The sequence below is a fragment of the Podarcis bocagei genome (assembly GCF_964188305.1).
Source record: "Podarcis bocagei genome assembly, chromosome: 5".
In the NCBI taxonomy this organism is placed as follows: domain Eukaryota; kingdom Metazoa; phylum Chordata; class Lepidosauria; order Squamata; family Lacertidae; genus Podarcis; species Podarcis bocagei.
The window spans coordinates 21,604,257-21,623,818 of record NC_138129.1 but is presented as its reverse complement, the minus strand read 5'-3'; the positions used below and the strand labels follow the sequence as shown (position 1 = coordinate 21,623,818).

General features: G+C 42.9%; 2 protein-coding genes and 1 long non-coding RNA gene across 7 annotated transcripts in view; 2 read left to right on the top strand and 1 right to left on the bottom strand.

Moving 5' to 3' along the window:
• The window catches only part of STAU1 (staufen double-stranded RNA binding protein 1), a 40,631-nt gene extending 38,559 nt beyond the window's left edge, over positions 1-2,072 (top strand). For all 4 annotated transcript variants that reach the window (XM_081196187.1, XM_081196188.1, XM_081196185.1 and 1 more), the window contains one exon: positions 1,066-2,072. In XM_081196187.1, the coding sequence (XP_081052313.1) occupies positions 1,066-1,153 (88 nt within the window). In that variant the 3' untranslated portion in view covers positions 1,154-2,072. The remainder of the gene's footprint in view (positions 1-1,065) is intronic.
• On the bottom strand, positions 9-11,863 carry LOC308588212 (retinol dehydrogenase 10-like). 2 transcript variants are annotated; one of them, XR_014008601.1, is made up of 6 exons: positions 11,199-11,863; positions 8,477-8,575; positions 7,723-7,868; positions 5,224-5,355; positions 3,417-3,659; positions 9-279 (listed from the first exon to the last, which is right to left on the bottom strand). XR_014008601.1 is itself a non-coding variant. In XM_081196614.1 (5 exons), the coding sequence occupies exons 1-5, from the start codon at positions 11,742-11,744 to the stop codon at positions 3,584-3,586; spliced, it is 999 nt and encodes a 332-aa protein (XP_081052740.1). In that variant the 5' UTR covers positions 11,745-11,863; the 3' UTR covers positions 2,396-3,583. The 2 variants fall into 2 exon arrangements, 1 of the variants encoding a protein (XP_081052740.1); XM_081196614.1 differs by lacking the exon at positions 9-279 and having other exon boundaries at positions 2,396-3,659.
• An 843-nt stretch (positions 11,864-12,706) lies between these two features.
• Positions 12,707-18,804, top strand: LOC308588353. Its single transcript, XR_014008628.1, has 5 exons — positions 12,707-12,721; positions 13,972-14,782; positions 16,249-16,368; positions 17,469-17,539; positions 18,669-18,804. It is a non-coding gene; the product is annotated as an uncharacterized lncRNA (long non-coding RNA).
• The last annotated feature ends 758 nt before the right edge of the window (positions 18,805-19,562 follow it).

Here is a 19,562-nt window from a genome sequence, read left to right as displayed (position 1 = left end):
TGAGTGAAAATGATCTTTTCTAGCATTTACCTCCTTTTTTACTAAACAAAAACCCAGCCACAACGTTCTAACCGTTTCACAGAAATATCACTTGCCTTTAGAGGAGTATTTGTTTACATGGAGAGTTATAAAAATCAACCTTGTATCACATTGGCAGATGAGTGGGAGAGCAGGTTTATGCCCAGCCGTTGTCCATTTAGTATCACAGCTAGTCTAGTTTCAGTTTCTTCCAACAACATGTCCTGTCATTCGTGTTTCTTTGAGGTTTTGAATGTGTTGCTGTAAGCAGAACATCATTAACTGTACCCATTCTCAGGGCGTGCTTTGCAGAGTTGTCTTAAATAAATAATAAATATTTCATTTTATTTTTTATACCCCGCCCTCCCCGGCCAGAGCCGGGCTCAGGGCAGCTAACACCAATAAAATTACAATAAAACATAATGGGGGAGGGGCAAACAACCCCCCCAAAAAAACCCCCAATTTATTAAAATATGGGTTAAAATACAATTTAAAATGCAGCCTCATTTTAATAGTAGCCCATAAATCGAAACCATAAAGGGAGGGAAACGTAAGGGTCAGACTGAGTCCAAACCAAAGGCCCGGCGGAACATCTCCATCTTGCAGGCCCTGCGGAAAGATGTCAAGTCCCACAGAGCCCTAGTCTCTGGTGCCAGAGTGTTCCACCTAGTCAGAGCCAGTACTAAAAAGGCCCTGGCCATAGTTGAGATCGATCTAACCACCTTGCGGCTTGGGACCTCCAAAGTGTTGTTATTTGTGGACCTTAAGGTCCTCCGTGGGGCATAGCAGGAGAGGCGGTCCCATAGGTACGAGGGTCCTAGTCTTGAGCTAGCAGAGCAAATTTCTCTTGCCAGCACTAGCTTAATTGCATTACTGGCAGCGCATTTAAAGTCAATGGATAAATGCTACAGTGGGAGTTTGCTATTTCAAAGGAAATGTGCCTCTTGGCATGAGTTTGAAAGTGCCACAATTCTGGCTGAGAGAGCCATAATCCCAAGCATGGTTCCTTTTTGGGGGAAAAACAAAACATTTTTCTTTTTTTTCTAGATGCGTGAAGCAAGAAATGGAAAACGACCCTCTCCTCAAACCGGCTAGCTCAAACACTTTGGGACAAACACTGGACACCACTGCCTAAAAAAGGCTTGACTGGACCCAAACCTTGAAAGCACCAGAGAAAATCAAATGCTTCCTAATTAATGTAACCTAACTGTTTTAGAGCGCTACAGTTGTCACAATCCACTGTAGTATCTAAATCATAACCGTTGCTTTTCAAACAGTGATAAAATTTTTAGTTTCATTACATTGTTTTGAATGACACTATAAATTTTTCATTTAAAAAGAAGAGAAAAGTTTCTTAATTGTACCTAGAAATATAGCACAGTTTAGAAACTTTTGTTGTCTGATAACACTTACCTATGAACTAACTTGGGAAGATCATATCCATGTATATGTTTGGTCTTTTGTTTTTAATGAAATTGTAAAAAAATTTCACTGGAAACAACTGTGTGCCTGCCATTTGATTGAAAACAAAGCTGGCTAGGCAAGTCTAGCCTAATTATTGAACGGTTGAATAAATTACACATTTTAGGAATTTTAAAACTTCATTTGATCATTTTGATTTCTAGAATATTGGGGGGGGGACTTGAATGCCGCAGAAGTTTAAATGGTCTCTAATCTTTGTTTTTTAAAAAAATTGTGTGTGTGTGTCTATATATAAAGGCACACAAACTCAGTACAGTACAGGATATGATCTCAATGTAGTGCATATAAAACTGCAGATTGATTTTCCTTGAGTGCTTTATACTGTTTAATTACATCTCCATGTAGGGCTGAAAAAAATTACCTATGTTTATATATAAACTGTGTTGCTTTTGATGTTGTGTTTATTGCACACAGTGGTGTGTGCAATAAAGTTTTTGCATATGGTCCAGGTAAAGCACGATAGCCTTGCAAGTTAAGTACTGCTTCAGTTCATTGTTTACGCTGGAATTTTTTCTCCCCATGGAATGTAAGTAAAACTTAGTGTTTGTCACCAATAAATGGTAAATACTAAAGTGGTGGGTTTCTTTGTTCCCTGTGATATATATATATATATATATTTGTTTCCTGTGCTAATATGAGCAAAGATGAAGGGCTAAACCTATAAAACCTATAAAAGTTGGTGAGAAATCTCGTGACACAAATTGACCAAAACCTATAAAAGTTGGTCAGAAATCTCTCGACACAATCTCTCGACTTCTTCTTCTGAAGAAGTGTGCATGCACACGAAAGCTCATACCAAGAACTAACTTAGTTGGTCTTTAAGGTGCTACTGGAAGAAATTTTTTTATTTTGACTGCAAGCTTTGTAACTCTCTGACCATCTATGTGCATGTGATCTGCATCATATCTTTTGACTGGCCAATACCAAGAGATACCAAATATCTCTTGACTGGCCGATGTCTTGGGACATGTTTCTATCCTACATCAGGGGAGTGGGACCTGTTAACACTCCAGATATTGTAGGACTCAACAGCCCCAGCTCACTTGCGAATGATCAGCTTGCTTCATGTCAATTTTTCTCCAGTGTCAGGATAGAGTTGGAAGGGACCACGAGAGTCACCTAGTGGTGCAGTGCAGGAATCTTGCCCAATGTGGGCCGCGAACGTATGACCCTAAGATTAAGAGTCTCATGCTCTACCAGTTGAGCTATCAGAGCAATTACATGTCTTGAATGGGGTTGGTTGTGTTGGAACACAAGATGAAGGGAAATGCATTGTGGGAAGTTGGAAGAACAGATAAACAAGGTGGAAAACACATAACTGTTTTATTTACATAGGCTTAGTTTCTTGAGCAAGGGCAATAACATCCCACAAACATGTTCTGCCTGACTTGCTAGGAATGTGTAGCTGTTGTTAGAAATCCCCGTCTTCCGCATTCAATTCTACTTCCTAAAATAGTTGGCTGTATCCCTATTCCTTTCCATTCTCCTATATAAAACGAACAGCTGGAAAATAGGTGACCCAAAAGTGTTATCATGGGGATTAATACAATACACAGTAATGCATACTTCAGATCCATTGTTACAGGCTGCCTCCAAGGCCGGCATCATTCAACTCAGATTATATCTCTGCAGTGATAGGGAGCTGAAAATGAGGTTTATCAAGTCTGTTTCCTGAAGAAAGATTCTGGTGTATACCTCAGAATATAATGGAAAGTCAAGTGAAACACCCCGAAATAAGAATGGATGAAATATTGCAGAGGAGGGAAATCTCTTATTTTCCGTCAACGCTTAAAATGTTTCTACCTGCTGTATCATTTGATCTTTCTGAACACTGAATGTTGAAAGAGATTCTCCAGCAATTGTTCAATAGCCAAAGGCATAAATGCTCACAAAGAGAGCCCTTGCATGTACGTTACCTGTGCAAAACCAGAATATTCCAGTGAATCTTGAATGCCAAACTTTGATTTCATCTGTCCTTTTTGCCTGCATTTAGAATCGGAAATCTTGCTATCGAAGCTGTGATGCAAAAGGACAACACTTTTCATCCTTTTCACCTTCCAGCCACTTAATGGTGATAGTTTATTTAGCTTTTTTGTGGAATACATTTGTCCAGTCCCAGGAATTTTTGAATAAGAACTTGAACATCCCAAGGAAGGAGACTGAGGAAGAGAGAGAAGGAAAAATTGTAGCTTTGTTTAAAAGCATCTCTGAAATATTGGGAGCACAAATAACAAGTCTCATTCCCACCCCTTATTTCAGGGTTGCAGAACCTGTCACTTCCCCAGATATTGCTGGAGACTGACTACAAACTTGCCATGAATTTGTGACATTTTGGCTGGGCATAGTAAAGTTATTGCCCAACTACGGATTTTGTCATTCTGTTCTTATGAACCAACGGAGCTACCTTTTAGCTTTTTATGTGTTGTATCCAACTATTTGTCTTTACATCTGCTTTGGCCTCCCTCCCACAACATGTTTGGAACGTTGCAAAATCGAGCCCTTTGGGGTGCTGCTATGAAATACAGGGCGAGTCTTTTAATGAGGCCCTGTAGAACATGTGAACTCTGTATCCACGGGGCCTCTTTTAAAGGACTCACCCTATACATAGCGTTGAACTACGCTTCTAGTGAGCAGAAAGGATTTCCCCAGTTATCACCCAATCCATAAATAGTAACCAAAGTGAGTGGTTGGTGAGTCAGATGTGAAAAGGGACTTTCCTAAACTCGGGCATTTTTCAACATGGAAAGAATTGCCGTATTTTTTGCTCTATGAGACTCACTTTTTCCCTCCTAAAAAGTAAGGGGAAATGTGTGTGCGTCTTATGGAGCAAATGCAGGCTGCGCAGCTATCCCAGAAGCCAGAACAGCAAGAGGGATTGCTGCTTTCACTGCGCAGCGATCCCTCTTGCTGTTCTGGCTTCTGAGATTCAGAATATATTTTTTTTCTTGTTTTCCTCCTCCAAAAACTAGGTGCGTCTTGTGGTCTGGTGCGTCTTATAGAGTGAAAAATACGGTACTACCAACAATAAATGTTTTCCACCAGAGTCTTCTTGTGTCTTAATTAGTAATGTTTCAGTGTGCATCCCCTCCACATGAAAACTCTCCATCTTGGCTCTGGAGGAGAAGGGAGAGGACAGAGGGTGAAGAAAGAGTTGTGGGTGGAGGGGGGCTCTTTTCCCATCCTTTGGACCCCCTGGGAAACTCAACAAACCTTCTGCACTTGGAACTGCGTGTGGAGTGTGCAGGTGAATAGAACACATCTGTGAGCAGCCCTGAGGAAGGACCCATCCACCTGGAGCCTGCCCATAAAAAGCAAGTCTAAAGTGTGAGACTCGGGTGATATGATGTCTGCTGCTTCCAGAAGCTCGGGAGACTTGTGAATGAACTGAGAGTTTGTTTGGACCTTGGGTGAGAACTCAGGAGACTGAGAGGGACAGTGTGTCAGAAGGAAAATGAATTGATACTGATTTATATATACATATTAGTAACTGTTAGTGTAACATTTTTATAGGTTACTGATACTGGCCTTGGTCCAACCAAAAGGCTACAGGATGGTCAATGAGGGCAAGGCAAGTGGGCTATGGCACTGAGGTCTGGCCTGACTCCTTGCTCATTAAACACTGCTTTAGCCTTTATTGGCTACAGTAAACTCAACGCTAATTTTTCCACCCCTACCCCTATTAAGCAGTCATAGGTCTGCCAGTTCCTGAATACAGTGACTTACTTTTTTAAAATGGCCACAAGGTACAGCATTCTGGGGACGTAGATCACATGCTGATTCTGAAGTATTCTGTGCATTGCTGATTTCACAAACTGGTCTGGCCTTAAGGGAGAAAGCAGGGCTTCCAGTTCTTGCCTAGAAAAAGAAAAAAACACATGTTGAGGGAAAGGAAGCAGTGTCAACTTTTGTGTGGAAAGACGGTGAGCATTGCTCAGTTCTGCTGCTCAAAACAAATTCCTGGGTGCAGAATTCTTTCTCAGTGTGTTTCTTTTGGTCCAGGCTCTCGTTTGTGGATCTCAGGATTTAGGTTAAAAAGCAAGGTAGATCCTGCAAGGCTGAAGTCTGTCAACTGGTCCAGATCATTGATATTAATTGTGGGTGGGTGTGATTTAGTTTTGCTTTGCTCTCCTGTGTAATCTAGCTCTTTCTTGGAAACCAAGCCATGGGGCCCACCCTAAGCTAAAAACCTTTTGATTTTCCATCCTCGCAGACAAACCACTGTCCCTTTTAACAATGTTCCAGGTTAATACTTTGCAGCAACCACTTCAGACAGGCTAAAAACATTATTAATTGCAGAAATGCATGAATCGTTGAACCAGAGTGAAGTCGCTGTAACAAAGTCTAAATATGGATCTGCTGATTCTGTTCTATATAAGGTGAGTTCAAGGTATCGCTACGGCTCGGCGAACCCTGTCATTAATCATGTGAACAATATATTCCCCTGCAAGTATTAAGCAGCTAAGGGATGAGTCAGTAATCCATGGGAACAATTCAAATTAAGTAAGTGGACATCTCTCCATTCCTTCTTTCTCTGTGTCAGGCGCCACACAATAGTATTAAAGCGTGGGAAGGTGGTAATCATTCTTCTCCAGCTATGTAGTTCTAGAACAGGGGTGAGGAAGCTTTTTTTAAACCAAGGGATGCATCATCTCATGGGTATCATGCCAAAAATAGTGGGCAGAGGCGGGCGTAGGAAGGGGTGGGTGGGGGATGCGGCGCACCCCAGGTGTCATCCTTGGGGGTGACAAAATGGCACACCGTGGGGGTCGGCACTTACCATGGGGCCTGGCCTGCAGCGCGCCTGAGCCATGCGTCTCTTCTGGGAGTGATGCTTGGGGCCCTGTGCTGCCCTTAACGGCAGTGTGGGGCTTGCATCCACCAGGAGGACTCTGTGGACAGCTCGCCACACCACCCCCCTGGGCGGATCGCCATGGGGCACCCGTGCATGGATTGCCATGGCACCCCCTGTGATGCACCCCTGTGTGCAGATTGCAACCCTGCCCCCGTGAGGCGCCCCCATGCGCGGATCACCCCGCCCCTGCTGCTCCAGGTGCCAGAGCAGCTTAGCTATGCCCCTGGGCAGAGAGCCAGTGTGGTGTAGTGGTTAAGAGCGGTAGACTCGTAATCTGGTGAACCGGGTTCACGTCTCCGCTCCTCCACATGCAGCTGCTGGGTGACCTTGGGCTAGTTACACTTCTTTGAAGTCTCTCAGCCCCACTCACCTCACAGAGTGTTTGTTGTGGGGGAGGAAGGGAAAGGAGAATGTTAGCCGTTTTGAGACTCCTTTGGGTAGTGATAAAGCGGGATATCAAATCCAAATTCTTCTACTTGTGCAATGGAGGTGACTCTTTGTTTGGTAAGTCACACAAAAGCCAGAGGTGAACACACACACACACACACACACACACACACACACACACACACACACACCTGGAAGACTGCATTCAACCCCCCAGGCCTACTGTTTGCCACTCCTGTTATAGATGAATATATACTAAATTTCAAAAGTTGACGATAGGAGGAGAATTTTGTGCTAGGGGATTTCGGTCTAGGGTAGAGTTCACCTCACTTCATGCCAGAGTTCTGGCCTGGGGGGATAAGAAGCCCCTCCCCTGATGACATCATGTCCTGATGACGCCCTGCTTGGTTACCAGAGGTGGTATTTTACCTAGGTTAAAGACTGGAATGTCCAAGAATGGAAGCTTGCAGCAAGTCTACATTTCCCTCTACTGCTCATTGAGAAATGAGTGGCTCTGAATCCATTCTGAACCTTTCAATGCGCTGTTGAAATGAAGGGGTGGCCTTTAACTAACCATCCCATCAGTGCGAGGGCTTCCAACTTCTTGGTGTGCGACTCATGCCATCTCCAAAAAGGGTTGGGGGAACTCTTACAACAGATTAAGGGGGTGCACTGGGGGGGGGAGGACAGGGGCAGAATGTTCTGTTGTTCAGCTAAGTTTTACTAAGAGTAGGTGCACTCCTTGTACCAGGGATCAAGTTGGTGTGTGTGTGTGTTTTGAGTAGGAATCTGTGTGAGTGTCAACCAACCAACCAATCATTTTATTTGTACGCCAACTTTCAAAAGTCAAAATCATGCTCAAGGTGGCTTGCAACATATATAAAAATTAAACATAGCAAAAGACATAGCAAAGACATAAACATAGCAAAAGTAGTCATAAAAAGTGAACAAAGCATCAAAATTGAGTCTGAGCGCAGCATTACCTGATTCTACAGCCATGGAACATGCCAGTGTCTGTGAAATATGGACAAACGAGGGTAGTCTTCACACCACTGACTCTTTTGGCTTTCAGCTCATGGCTCAGAGCTTCATGGAATCCAACCACGGCAAACTTGCTAGCGCAGTAACCCTGAGGAAACAAGCAACATTTCCCCATTTACATGCTTAACTCGACCACTGTTTTAGTAAGACCCTGCAATGAGAGAGATGCCCTGCGTCTTGTGAACCGATGGATTATAGACATCTGCATTGGCTCCCAGTACATTTCCGAGCACAATTCAAAGTGTTGGTGCTGACCTTTAAAGCCCTAAATGGCCTAGGTCCTGTATACCTGAAGGAGCGTCTCCACCCCCATCGTTCAGCCCGGACACTGAGATCCAGCACCGAGGGCCTTCTGGCTGTTCCCTCACTGCGAGAAGCGAGGTTGCAGGGAACCAGGCAGAGGGCCTTCTCAGTAGTGGTGCCTGCCCTGTGGAATGCCCTCCCATCAGATGTCAAGGAAATAAGCAGCTATCCTATCTTTAAAAGACATCTGAAGGCAGCCCTGTTCAGGGAGGTTTTTAATATTTAATGCTGTACTGTTTTTAACATTTGATTGGGAGCCGCCCAGAGTGGCTGGGGAAACTCAGCCAGATGGGCGGGGTATAAATAATAAATTATTATATTATTATAAATCATGCAAAAGACAAAGAGGCAATTTAGCATTTGTGAACTTCTATCAACGTGTGGCTTACCAACCTCCAGACAACCTGTTGCAAAAAGTCCAAATGATCCTGCGACTGTCACAATGTGGCCATGATCTCTCTCGATCATTTGTGGAAGAAAAGCCTTGACTGTCTGCAAAAAGGGATAAGAGAGTTTTGATTATACTCATGCTTCCTTTTTGTGTGTTCAGATTTGCAACTAGTAAGCAGCAGTTGTAATGTTTGAAGGCCTGCTTTGCAAAGGTACCAGCAGAATATAAGAACAAATCCGTTTAGTTTCTTTTATTATAAATATGTAAACACACACACACTCTACAACTGTCCTATTAAATATATCATTGTATACACAAGGGTAATATTTCTTAATTTTGACTTCTTCCAAGCTTAGCTCTTATTTATACCAACAATTTTTTTTTAAAAAAAGCCACATCTATTTCATCAGTATTATTTTTATTATTTTAGAAATAGATATCAAATTAGCTCCATTTTCTTTCTATAAACAGAAATCTGTTTAGTTTTTTTACTGTTACAGGATACAATGTAGGTAAAATTATTGGTGGCTATTAGTAGTAGTAGTAGTAGTAGTAGTAGTAGTAATAATAATAATAATAATAATAATAATAATAATAATAATAATAAATAATTTATACCTTGCCCATCTAGCTGGGTTTCCCCAGCCACTCTGGGCGGTTCCCAACAGAATATTAAAAACATGATAAAACATCAACATTAAAAAACTTCCCTAAACAGGGCTGCCTTCAGATGTCTTCTAAAAGTTGGATAGCTGTTTATTTCAATTGGAATCTGATGGGAGGCCCTTCCACAGGGTGGGATGTTTGATATTTTATCATGTTTTTGATATTTTGTTGGGAGCCACCCAGAGTGGCTGGGTAAACCCAGCCAGACCAATGGGGTATAAATAACAAATGATTGTTGTTATTGTTATTTTAGTTTCAAGTGGGTGGAGTTGAACAAACCCAAGCTTAATGCAGACAAGATGCAAAAACTCTAGCTTGGAGTGTCTGGAGGTCTCTGTTTTCCAAAGATGTTCTGACTACGGTAATTGTTCACCTAGAAAGAGGAGGAGCCACCACAACTTTGCTTCCATCCATGTATTTCCCAATTTCTCCTTTTCTTCTTCCAAGTAAGAAACATTAATGCCTATTCAAAGTTCCTTCAGAAATTTGTGTCTTAATGGTACATGTGACAAGGATAAAAGAGTGTAACGAGATTAGTTTTCATTGCAATCCTCTTAAAATTGCCCTCCATTTGATTGTCTCTCCATCTTTTCAGGCTCTGTAAAGTAGGATTAATGAGAGCCAGGCCATGTTCTGCAAGACGGAACTGATAAGCTGCTTTTCAGAATTAGCTGCTGCAAAGCTACCCATCCACACTGTGTGAGTGAGCTGGGCGAACTTGATTGAATAATTACAAAATATAGCCCTTTGCATAACTCCTTGGTCATATCCGCACCATGACTTTAATGTACTCTCCCACCACTTGAACAGTCATGGCTCACCACCCTGCCAAGAAAAATGGGAACTGTAGTTTGTTAAGGGTGCTGAGAGTTGCTAGGTGACCATCTCACAGAGTTAAAATTTCCAGCAGCTGTAACGAACTGGAGTTCCCAGGTGTGTGTGTTTTCGAAGCAAGTCACAACACTTAAAGTGGTATAAGAGTGCTTTAAATGTGTAGTTGGGATAAGACACTTTATGTGTCAAACCGTATGACTACAGCATTGAGCTTGCCAAGCAAAGATCAGAAATTTTGAGAAGAATTCAACATAGCACTATGGTGTTCATTCCACCAGCACAAACATTTCAGCTTTCCAGATGGAATGATCCCCCCAACACCTCACATATGCTGTTCTGGGGTTTTCTCCGACAACACCCCACAAAAGACAATTTGTGAGGGGCATCAGGATGGGGGGAGGGAGCCCTGTTGCACTAGTGGAAGTCCTTCCATGGGATTTTTTGTTGTGGTATCTGTTAAGAAGGCATCAGCCTTCTGCAGGGTTAAACTATTATTATAGATTTTAAAGCTGTTTCTAAGGCCAATGTTTAAATTCATTTATAATATTTTTAGTTGTATATTTCTATTAATTGATATTATATGCTACATTGAATATTGTGATAGAAATATCGGAAATTTCATACTTGAAACATATAACCTTTGATATAACTAATGTCTTTTGAGCCACTTATACGTCATCATTTGCTGAGCAGCAAGAGGTGTACTGATCACAAAGAGTACACTGATCACAAAGTAAGGAAGAGAATGAAATTGCTTAAACTAAAGATGAAAATAAGAATATTATTACACTGATGTTTCCCAAACTAATGAATCTGGATTCTAATGTACCAACACTGCCATTCCCAGCCACCATTAATCAAACATATTAGTAAGGCATGCCAATAATCTATGAAGATCTATCACCATTGTCACAGTTGCATTTATGGTCTAATTAGCCAGTGCCATGGATACAGATGGACTGGGAGGAATACTGCCTCAAATAATTGCTAAACTGCTTCTATATGCATCTTCCAAAGGTGCAAAAAGGGGCACTCTCTTCTGCTCCCCAACCCCCGGTATTTTCACAGCTGACACAGATGCTCTCTGCATGGATGTTTTGCACTCCAGGTGGTTGCCTAGTTCATCTCAGTTGGGCTATACTGACTGTCAAGAGCTGCAGGTTTACAATTCAGCCTTCCTTTAACTCAGGAGCCTGATTCCCATTTCATAGGATACACACTTACCCAAAAGTGAGCATGGCAGTTAGTCCTCATGGTTCTTTCCAGCAGTTCGTCAGGACACTGCAAGATGGGCTTCCCAGCTACAATGCCAGCATTGTTGACCAGGATTGTGACATTGCCCACGTCCTTTCTCACATACTCGGCAACGCTATAGACTTCTTCCTTCTGGCTCACATCGCAAGTATAAATGTAAGCCTTCGCTCCCAGCTTGCGAACTTCCCTGGCTGCATTTTCATTGCCTTCAGTATCTATATCCCACAAAACAAGTGTTGCTCCTCGTCGGGCAAATTCCAATGCAAAAAACCTCCCAATGCCATTTGGGCTGGCTGCACCTGTTATCAGGCAGATTTCATTAGTGACTCTTTTCTCTGCAGGTTTCTTTACCCACCGAAGCAGAGCATGGATGATGTAGCCAAATACTTTAGCTGTAAGTATAAGAAAGTCTACAAGCACAGACATTGTCTCAGATCTCTGGGGAGACGGTAATAAGAATGGAAGCTCTGTAAGGCTAGTGCATTGAGAAGCCTTCAGACAATACAATCCAGACATGCTGTATTTATGGGGAAAGTAAGATTTAAGAGATTATAGCAACCACTACCACTAAGAATGTGGAATTTGGACAACAATGAAGGTATTTCGTCAGTAATTCCCAAGCGGCAGGCTGGTACACGCTAGCATGTAATGAAAGTACTGCTAGTAGGCTGTGATGGCAAAGAAATGGATTAAGAAACTAAAGTGAAGGAGACTCTTGAGTGTCCTATGGACTGCAAGAAGATGAAACCTATCCATTCTTAAGGAAATCAGCCCTGAGTGCTCACTGGAAGGACAGATCGTGAAGCTGAGGCTCCAATACTTTGGCCACCTCATGAGAAGAGAGGACTCCCTGGAAAAGACCCTGATGTTGGGAAAGATGGAAGGCACAAGGAGAAGGGGACGACAGAGGACAAGATGGTTGGACGGTGTTCTCAAAGCTACCAGCATGAGTTTGACCAAACTGCGGGAGGCAGTGGAAGACAGGAGTGCCTGGAGTGCTCTGGTCCATGGGGTCACGAAGAGTCAGACCTGACTAAACAACTAAACAACAAGAAGAAGAAGAAGAAGAAGAAGAAGAAGAAGAAGAAGAAGAAGAAGAAGAAGAAACTAAAGACTCCTATAAGAACAAAACAACAACGAGTCACTGTTGTGGCCACTCAGTCTCCACTGGAGGGGGACAACTTTGTCTAGTTATTCCATTGAGTATGATCGGCTTAGTCATGCTGGCCACATGACCCGGAAGCTGTATGCCAGCTCCCTCGGCCAATAAAGTGAGATGAGCTCCGCAACCCCAGAGTCGGTCACGACTGGACCTAATGGTCAAGGGTCCCTTTACCTTTGTGATCGGATCATTCAGTTGCATCCAGGAGTGGCTGCTGCTGTCCTTTGGGACTGACAGGTGAAAACCAGGAGCCCAACAAGAGGTGGAGCAACAGCCAATGTGAAGCACAGCCAACTAATTCTATTTTTGTTCCCATCTTCCTTCCTGCCAAGTTCTACAAGGGCAACACAGGAGAAGGAAGCTGAGAGTCAGTGCCCTATTCTGAATGGGGTTGCCATATTTCAAAAAGTGAAAATGCAGACACAAAAGTTCAGTGCAAAGGCACAAAAGTTCAATGCAAAGGCATGGCAGAATTTCCTCTAAAGCTGTGTAGACACTTTAGCCTTTAAATCACATTTGAAACACATTATTTGCCTCAAAGAATTCTGGGCACTGAAGTTTACTCCTCACAGCAACACTTAAAAAGCTATAGCTAATGGGGGGGGGATGTACTTTGAATGTGTTTTAAAGGTATAACATGTACACAGCCTAATCTGTAAACTGCCCTGTGTGATCCTTGGGTGTTGGAAACTGCCTTATATCAAAAACTGTTGGTCCCCTCTGAGTCCAGTATCGCTGTCTGCTCTGGAAGTGTCCCTTGAAGACCAGACGGGCATTTTCTACTACTTGCTGCTTGATTCTTGAACTGGAGATGCTATTGACTGGACCTGGGACCTTCTACATGCAAAAGTATGACTTGCTGAGCTTTACAGATTAGTTAGCAGACTTCAGCCTTGAAGGATCTACCTTGTTTCTTACAACCAGTCCAGAAGGTGGCACTGACTGTTCCAAGATATCCTACACCCTCTAACTTTGGAACAAAAATATAATAATATCGTGTTGCCTATTTATACTTCATTGTAGCAATCAAGTATGACACAGTATACTAAATAAGCAATAATAATTATAACAATTCTCCATCTTTATTCCCTCTAACATTTCTCCGATGAAAATAGGGATGTCCCACTCCATAATGATAATGTTACTATTTATACCCCACACATCTTACTAGGTTGCCCCAGCTTCCAACATATATAAAAACATTTTTAAAACTCCCTATATAGCATTGCCTTCAGACAGCTTGGGGGTTGGATAACTCCATACCCTCCAAAACTATTCAAATGAAAATGAAAACAGGGACATCCTGAGGAAAATTGGGACATTCCGGGCTCAAATCAGAAACCGGGATGGCTTCTCTAAACCAGGGACGTCCCTGGAAAACAGGGACACTTGGATCTATCTATACACCTATATGGCATATTTATATAGGGTGTTTTTAAATCCCTGCCTAGGGCATAGTCTGCCCCTACCATTCTCGACCTATTCGCCAGCATCTGGGGGGGGGGGGGGCGGGAAGCGGGCAGGACTCCAAGCACATAGAAGCCACACCCCACGGGCTACTAAAGACTACATTTCCCAAAGTGCCTTGAGAAGAGCGTGCGCAGTGAGGCGCTATGGGCTACATAAGAGCCCACGGCGCGTTTCCTCGTTCTTTTCACAGGCGGCTTCCGCGGAGGTAAGATGTCTTCTTGGGGAAGCGGTTGGGTGGTGGGGCTGGGGAATCCTCTGCCATCGGCTCCCTTCCTTGTTTATTACACGACGCGTGCTGGTTCGAGCTGTTCCTCAGAACCCCTTTAACCCCCTTCGCCCCATATTGACCGTTTTATTTTCTCGGTTAGGAAATCCGGGGCGGGGGCGGGTGGGAATGTTGCTTCGCATTTGAAGCTTTGAGTTTTGCAACCGCCGAGGGCTAACTTGTTGCAGAGGGGAAGTTTCCTCGTTGTTTTTCCTTCTTAGGCGGGGTTCCCCCCCGTCTTTCCTATGGGGCCAGTTCACTTGCATGCTCTTAAAAGCCCGATTTTATTTAATCGCCCCCCCCCCCGCGTATCTCAACTTGCAGCCATACCGATCGGATCCTAACTGGTGCACATGATGACTTAAAACTTTTTTCCCCATCAGAGCGTCAGTGTTGATCTCTTTTCTGTTACAGCCAGAATCTGTCTGATGCACCAGTGTCTTAACAGCGAGAGGGGAGGGCGGTTGAGAGTCTCTTGAGCCCAATTCATGCAGTTTGCAAGAGCAAATCTCTCGGTTAATCTGACTGTGGCGGGTGTCTTTCCGTTTAGGGCGACGATGCCGCTAGGCATGTACAGAGCGAACTGCTGCAAAAAACGAGCTGGGCGCAAGGAGGCGATGGAGTCACCCGAAACCTGCACGCGATCTGAATACACGTGTGAGTTTCCGCCTTCAATCCTATTTTTCATTGAGACACCGGCCACCAATGATATGTTAAAGGGTTTAAGTTTGTTAATATTCCACATACAAAAGGGTGAAGGCCGCGATTTCAGGAGTTAAACGTGTTGAACTCCACTAGACTTGCTTTTGAGTAAGTAAACTAGGATTATACTGCCTCTTACTCTAATGCAAACTCAGTAAGTTCTGCTGGCTGCCCTTTTAACAATGCATTTCTAGATGTTAACGTGGTACTAAGGGGTGGATCTTCATAGTATGGAATGCTTTGAGCTAAGTTTTGTTTTGAGTAAACACCTTAAAATTCATAATAAAGCTTAATTGAGCACACATGTGAATGCCTGATTGTTGCCTATTTGTAAATATTTTTAAAGGAAAGATTGTGATTTTTGTGTAACTCTATTTTGTACTGAAGTTTTCTGTTACTAGAGTAGCACATGGGTCAAAAGTACCTTTCAATAAGGAATCAACTCAGTATGTTGGTTTGGCCTCTGAGAACAGGGTGCTGGACTAGGCTGCTTTTTGTAAACCCAAATTTGTGTATCTCTGCAGAATTAATACGCAGCTTACAATATATTGGCTGTTGCTGTATTTTTGAACCCACTGCCCACATGTTTCTGGCCATTGTGATTTGGTTAGGCAGCTTCATTGTCAAATTCATTTTGGTGCTGGACTCTCAGGCAGCTTTATGGTGGGCTTAAAAGGGGTCGCATAATGGAACCAAGTATTCCAGAATCCTGATGTATAGTTGCAATTTGTCCCTCAAACTGCTGCATATGGCAGCTGGATTTAATTCCAGGAATGGCCATGTGGCCGGAAGATAGCATTCATTCAGTTGGGGGCACAGTTGTCAATTCTGTGCAATTTTTAAAAAATATACGTTTTATTCGTTTTTTAAACCTATCATTTTCAACAGTAATTAAACATACTTTTACATCTTCAATTTTTTTTGACTTCCATCAGTCCTGTCTGAAAATTTTCCGATCTAATCTTAGTATGCATTTCTTATTTTCCCTATTTTTCAAACTCATAACCAATAACTCATATCTTTTTCTACTTTGTAACACTTATATTTCTGCTTACAAAACTTCTTGTAGTCCTATTAGCGTAATTTGTTGATTATAGTTGCTCTTCAAATAATTCAAACTTCTGTGCAATTTAAGCCTTCCTGTTGATAAAACATAAGATGGTTGAAAGTCCTTAAAACAGTAACTAGAAGTAGCCTTACAGTTTCTTGTGTGTGGCAGCTGTCCCTTCCTTGCTATGGTCTCTAGCTGATGTTTGTGATGACCAACACTTTTTTCCCCATCAGAGCGACAGTGTTGATTTGTTGCTGCTTTAGCCAGATCTTTGTCTGACGACATCAGCATAATCTGTTTCTACAGCAGGCTACCCTTGGTTCAAAAATAAATAAAACGACAACTCTTTGGTTTTCTGCATCATTTTTAGGATCGGAGTGAGTCTGAAGTTTAATCATTGAGGTGGGCCCATGCAGAAGAGATGGGTGACTTGAAATAAAACCTTGAAAGGAGGACATTTTGCTCTGATCCTACGCAAGAAGCATGGAAGGTAGGGGCTTTGTATTTTCTTGTTCTGTTTAATTTAGAAAAGATAACCTGAGTAGGGCATCTTAGGAATCTTACGCATGTTGTTGTAGCAGGGAAGTTGATGTGTAGCACTCTCAATTTTGGTTCTCCCCCACCCATCATCTTTAATTTCTTAATTCCTACAACATCTCAGATGGCAAATCATCAGGTATGCCTAAGCAAGGACGTATACTCTGTATTAAGGCACATTTCCCCCCATAACCCTTAAATCAACCCTAAAGTTGGCCAGTATTAAAGCCAATTATGTATATCCCACTTTTCCCCCCCAGAACCGGAACTCAAATGAGACTTGCAAAAATTAAAGCAAACACATCACACGGAAAGCTAAAAAGCTGTATAAGATAATAATTTAAAAAGTAATTAAACTATAATAAAATTAATATGACGTAACGATGGGAGTACGGGGGTTAACGATGTGTGGAAGTTAAGTGTACCTAGTATAAATTAAGCAGACGTGAATAAAAAACACAGGACTGGTTCCCACTAAGGTGGTAAACCTTAGGCTTCAAGTGGGTCTTTACATCATTGCTTCTCAGTCAGTTTTCTGTACATGGAAAACTTAGAGGGGTGGTGAGGGCTAGTCTGGAGGTCTCCCTGAAAGCCTCATTTTCTGTATGCAGGGACTAAATAGTACAAAGAAGCCCATGAACATGTGAGGCCCCTTCAGGATATCATTCAGCCACAGATTGATCCCAGTGCGAAGCGAGCATCTGTGTATTGGATTAAACAGTCAGCCGCACATTCTGCGCAGTCTTTGCAGGGTTGTACAAAATAGAACTTGGAAATCCTATTTTGAGTTTAGTTATTCCCCCGAAGTAGGCATAGCACTACAGGCTCTGGTGTTGCAAGAGAAGTCAGAAGGCCCGTTCATACGCAGTTTTATGCTCATGTTGACTCAGTCGTATGTGAGCCTATCCCCAAAGGCCTTGAGTCTTATGCACTCCCCTCCCATCTTGTGTGACACCCTGCTGCCCTGAAGTATGTGTTCGTTTGAAAATTCACTGGTGCAATACAAAGCAAAATTTTCCCTTTCTTTACTATGCTCCCTGTTTCTTTTTTCAGACTTCAGGACTGTATGTCAGACTGAATGCTTGGGAGGATGGCAAGGGAAATTGTGAAGTCTTCCAAGTGCTGTAAGTGTTGTAAGACAAAATTGCCATTTAGAAGAGAGTGGCAGGGCGCTCACATGGCGTGCTATTCAGTGGTACATGATGACTTAATCTTTTTTCCCCATCTTATCGGCAATGCTGATAAAACATGCGTTCTAGCCAGATGGTCTGATTCCACTGATGTCCAAATCTTACATTGGATGCTTTTGTATTGCACTTCGAAGACAGAAGCCTAATGTAAATATTCTACTATAAATGCACACTGCTTGCTAGATTTTCATGATGATGGGAGCATGAGGGTTGTGGATAATGAGAAGGTGCAGGCAACTTTCCCAAGACTGCTGACCTCTTGATTCTTCGGTTTATTATGTAACTGGTACAGGAGGGTAGATTTGAGATCTACCTACCTAGTGTAACGTACATACCTACTGAATGGTTATTGCACTTCTGTGAATAGATGGATAAATGCTTTCCTTGCCTTTGAATAGATGGCTAGTCTTATAAAACAGTTCAAATTTCTGCAACAACAGTTTTCTGCTGTAAGAGCTAATGTAAGAGCAGCCTTTATTTGTCGAGCCCTTTAACTACTGTTTTGGCTTCAGGGCAGATTTAAGAGCCCCTGAGAAGAAGATATGATTTGTTGTTGTTTAGTCGTGTCCGACTCTTCGTGACTCCATGGACCAGAGCACGCCAGGCACTTCTGTCTTCTTCCCGCAGTTTGGTCAAACTCATGTTCATAGCTTCAAGAACACTGTCCAACCATCTCGTCCTCTGTCGTCCCCTTCTCCTTGGGCCCTCCATCTTTCCCAACATCAGGGTCTTTTCCAGAGAGTCTTCTCTTCTCATGAGGTGGCCAAAGTATTGGAACCTCAGCTTCATAGTCATGTTCAAATACTTTAAGGGCTGTCATGGAGGAAGAAACCTGCTTGTTTTGGGGTGCAAAGCAGCTGCTCTTTGTCATGTAAGCCAGGAAGCCTTTTTTGCTGTTGTCACAAGCATTCATTAATAACTAGAATAAAATGGCCATGCCCTCAAGCAGAAGGAAGACATAAGTTAGTAACACGAGTGGCTTTGTTGGCACATGAGCATGGTAATTAACTTATTCCTACCTGCTGTCGATGGGTGGCTAAGCCTTCTCTGTTTCTTTCAACAGGCGCAAGGGTTCCTGGCTGCTGCCCAATGGATGGCTTGAGGCAGAACGGCTGAGACTTGAAGGAGAAATCATTTCTGTGTCCCATGAGTGTTGCTGTACAATAAATGCATGGTTTTGCACCCTGTCAAATTAAAAAGCAGTTTTGAGTTTTCAATGGTGGCACGGGGTAACTTTCTCCTCTCCTTCCCCAGGAACATTCCTCGGTTTGCAGGGCTTGTCCTGACACTGTTTCACCAGGGGTTGCCATCTTTTAGAGAAGGGGCAGTTGGGGGCAAGGCTACAGCTGTATGGGAAAGTACATATTTTAGTGTGCATAACAACCCAGGTTTTATAGCATTTCCTGTTAAAAAGTATGTCAGGCGCAGAAACCTTATATGTTCAGTGCCTTATCAGCACTGTTCCCATTCTCTTCATTTAAAGATAGGTAGCCGTGTTGGTCTGCCATAGTCAAAATCTGAAGAAGTATCTGAAGAAGTGTGCATGCACACGAAGTATCTGAAGAAGCGTGCATGCACACAAAAGCTCATACCAAGAACTAACTTAGTTGGTCTTTAAGGAAGGATTTTTTTTATTTCTTCATTTAAAGTCAGGCATAGGCAAACTCTGCCCTCCAGATGTTTTGGGGCTACACTTCCCATCATCCCTGACCACTGGTCCTGTTAGCTAGGGATGGTGGGAGTTGTAGTTCCAAAACATCTGGAGGACCGAGTTTGCCTATGCCTGATTTACCATATTTTTCGCCCTATAGGACGCACTTTTCCCCCGCAGCTTCGGCATCGCTCTGGCTCCCGTTCTGGGGTCGGGGGAAGCTCGGGCTTCCCCCAGCCCTGCGCCTGGGGGGGGGGGGAAATAAAAGTTTTTCCCTTTACCCCCCCCCCAAATCTAGGTGCATCC

Excerpts from the sequence above, each read along its gene's own strand:
- LOC308588212 (XM_081196614.1), bottom strand. The coding sequence starts at position 11,744 with ATGTCTGGATTGTATTGTCTGAAGGCTTCTCAATGCACTAGCCTTACA. Across the intron at positions 5,356-7,722 it reads TTCCATGGCTGTAGAATCAG|GCAAGAACTGGAAGCCCTGC; the intron begins GTAATGCTGCGC and ends TTCTTTTTCTAG. Across the intron at positions 3,660-5,223 it reads CTTGTGGCCATTTTAAAAAA|TCTCCTTCCTTGGGATGTTC; the intron begins GTAAGTCACTGT and ends TCTCTTCCTCAG.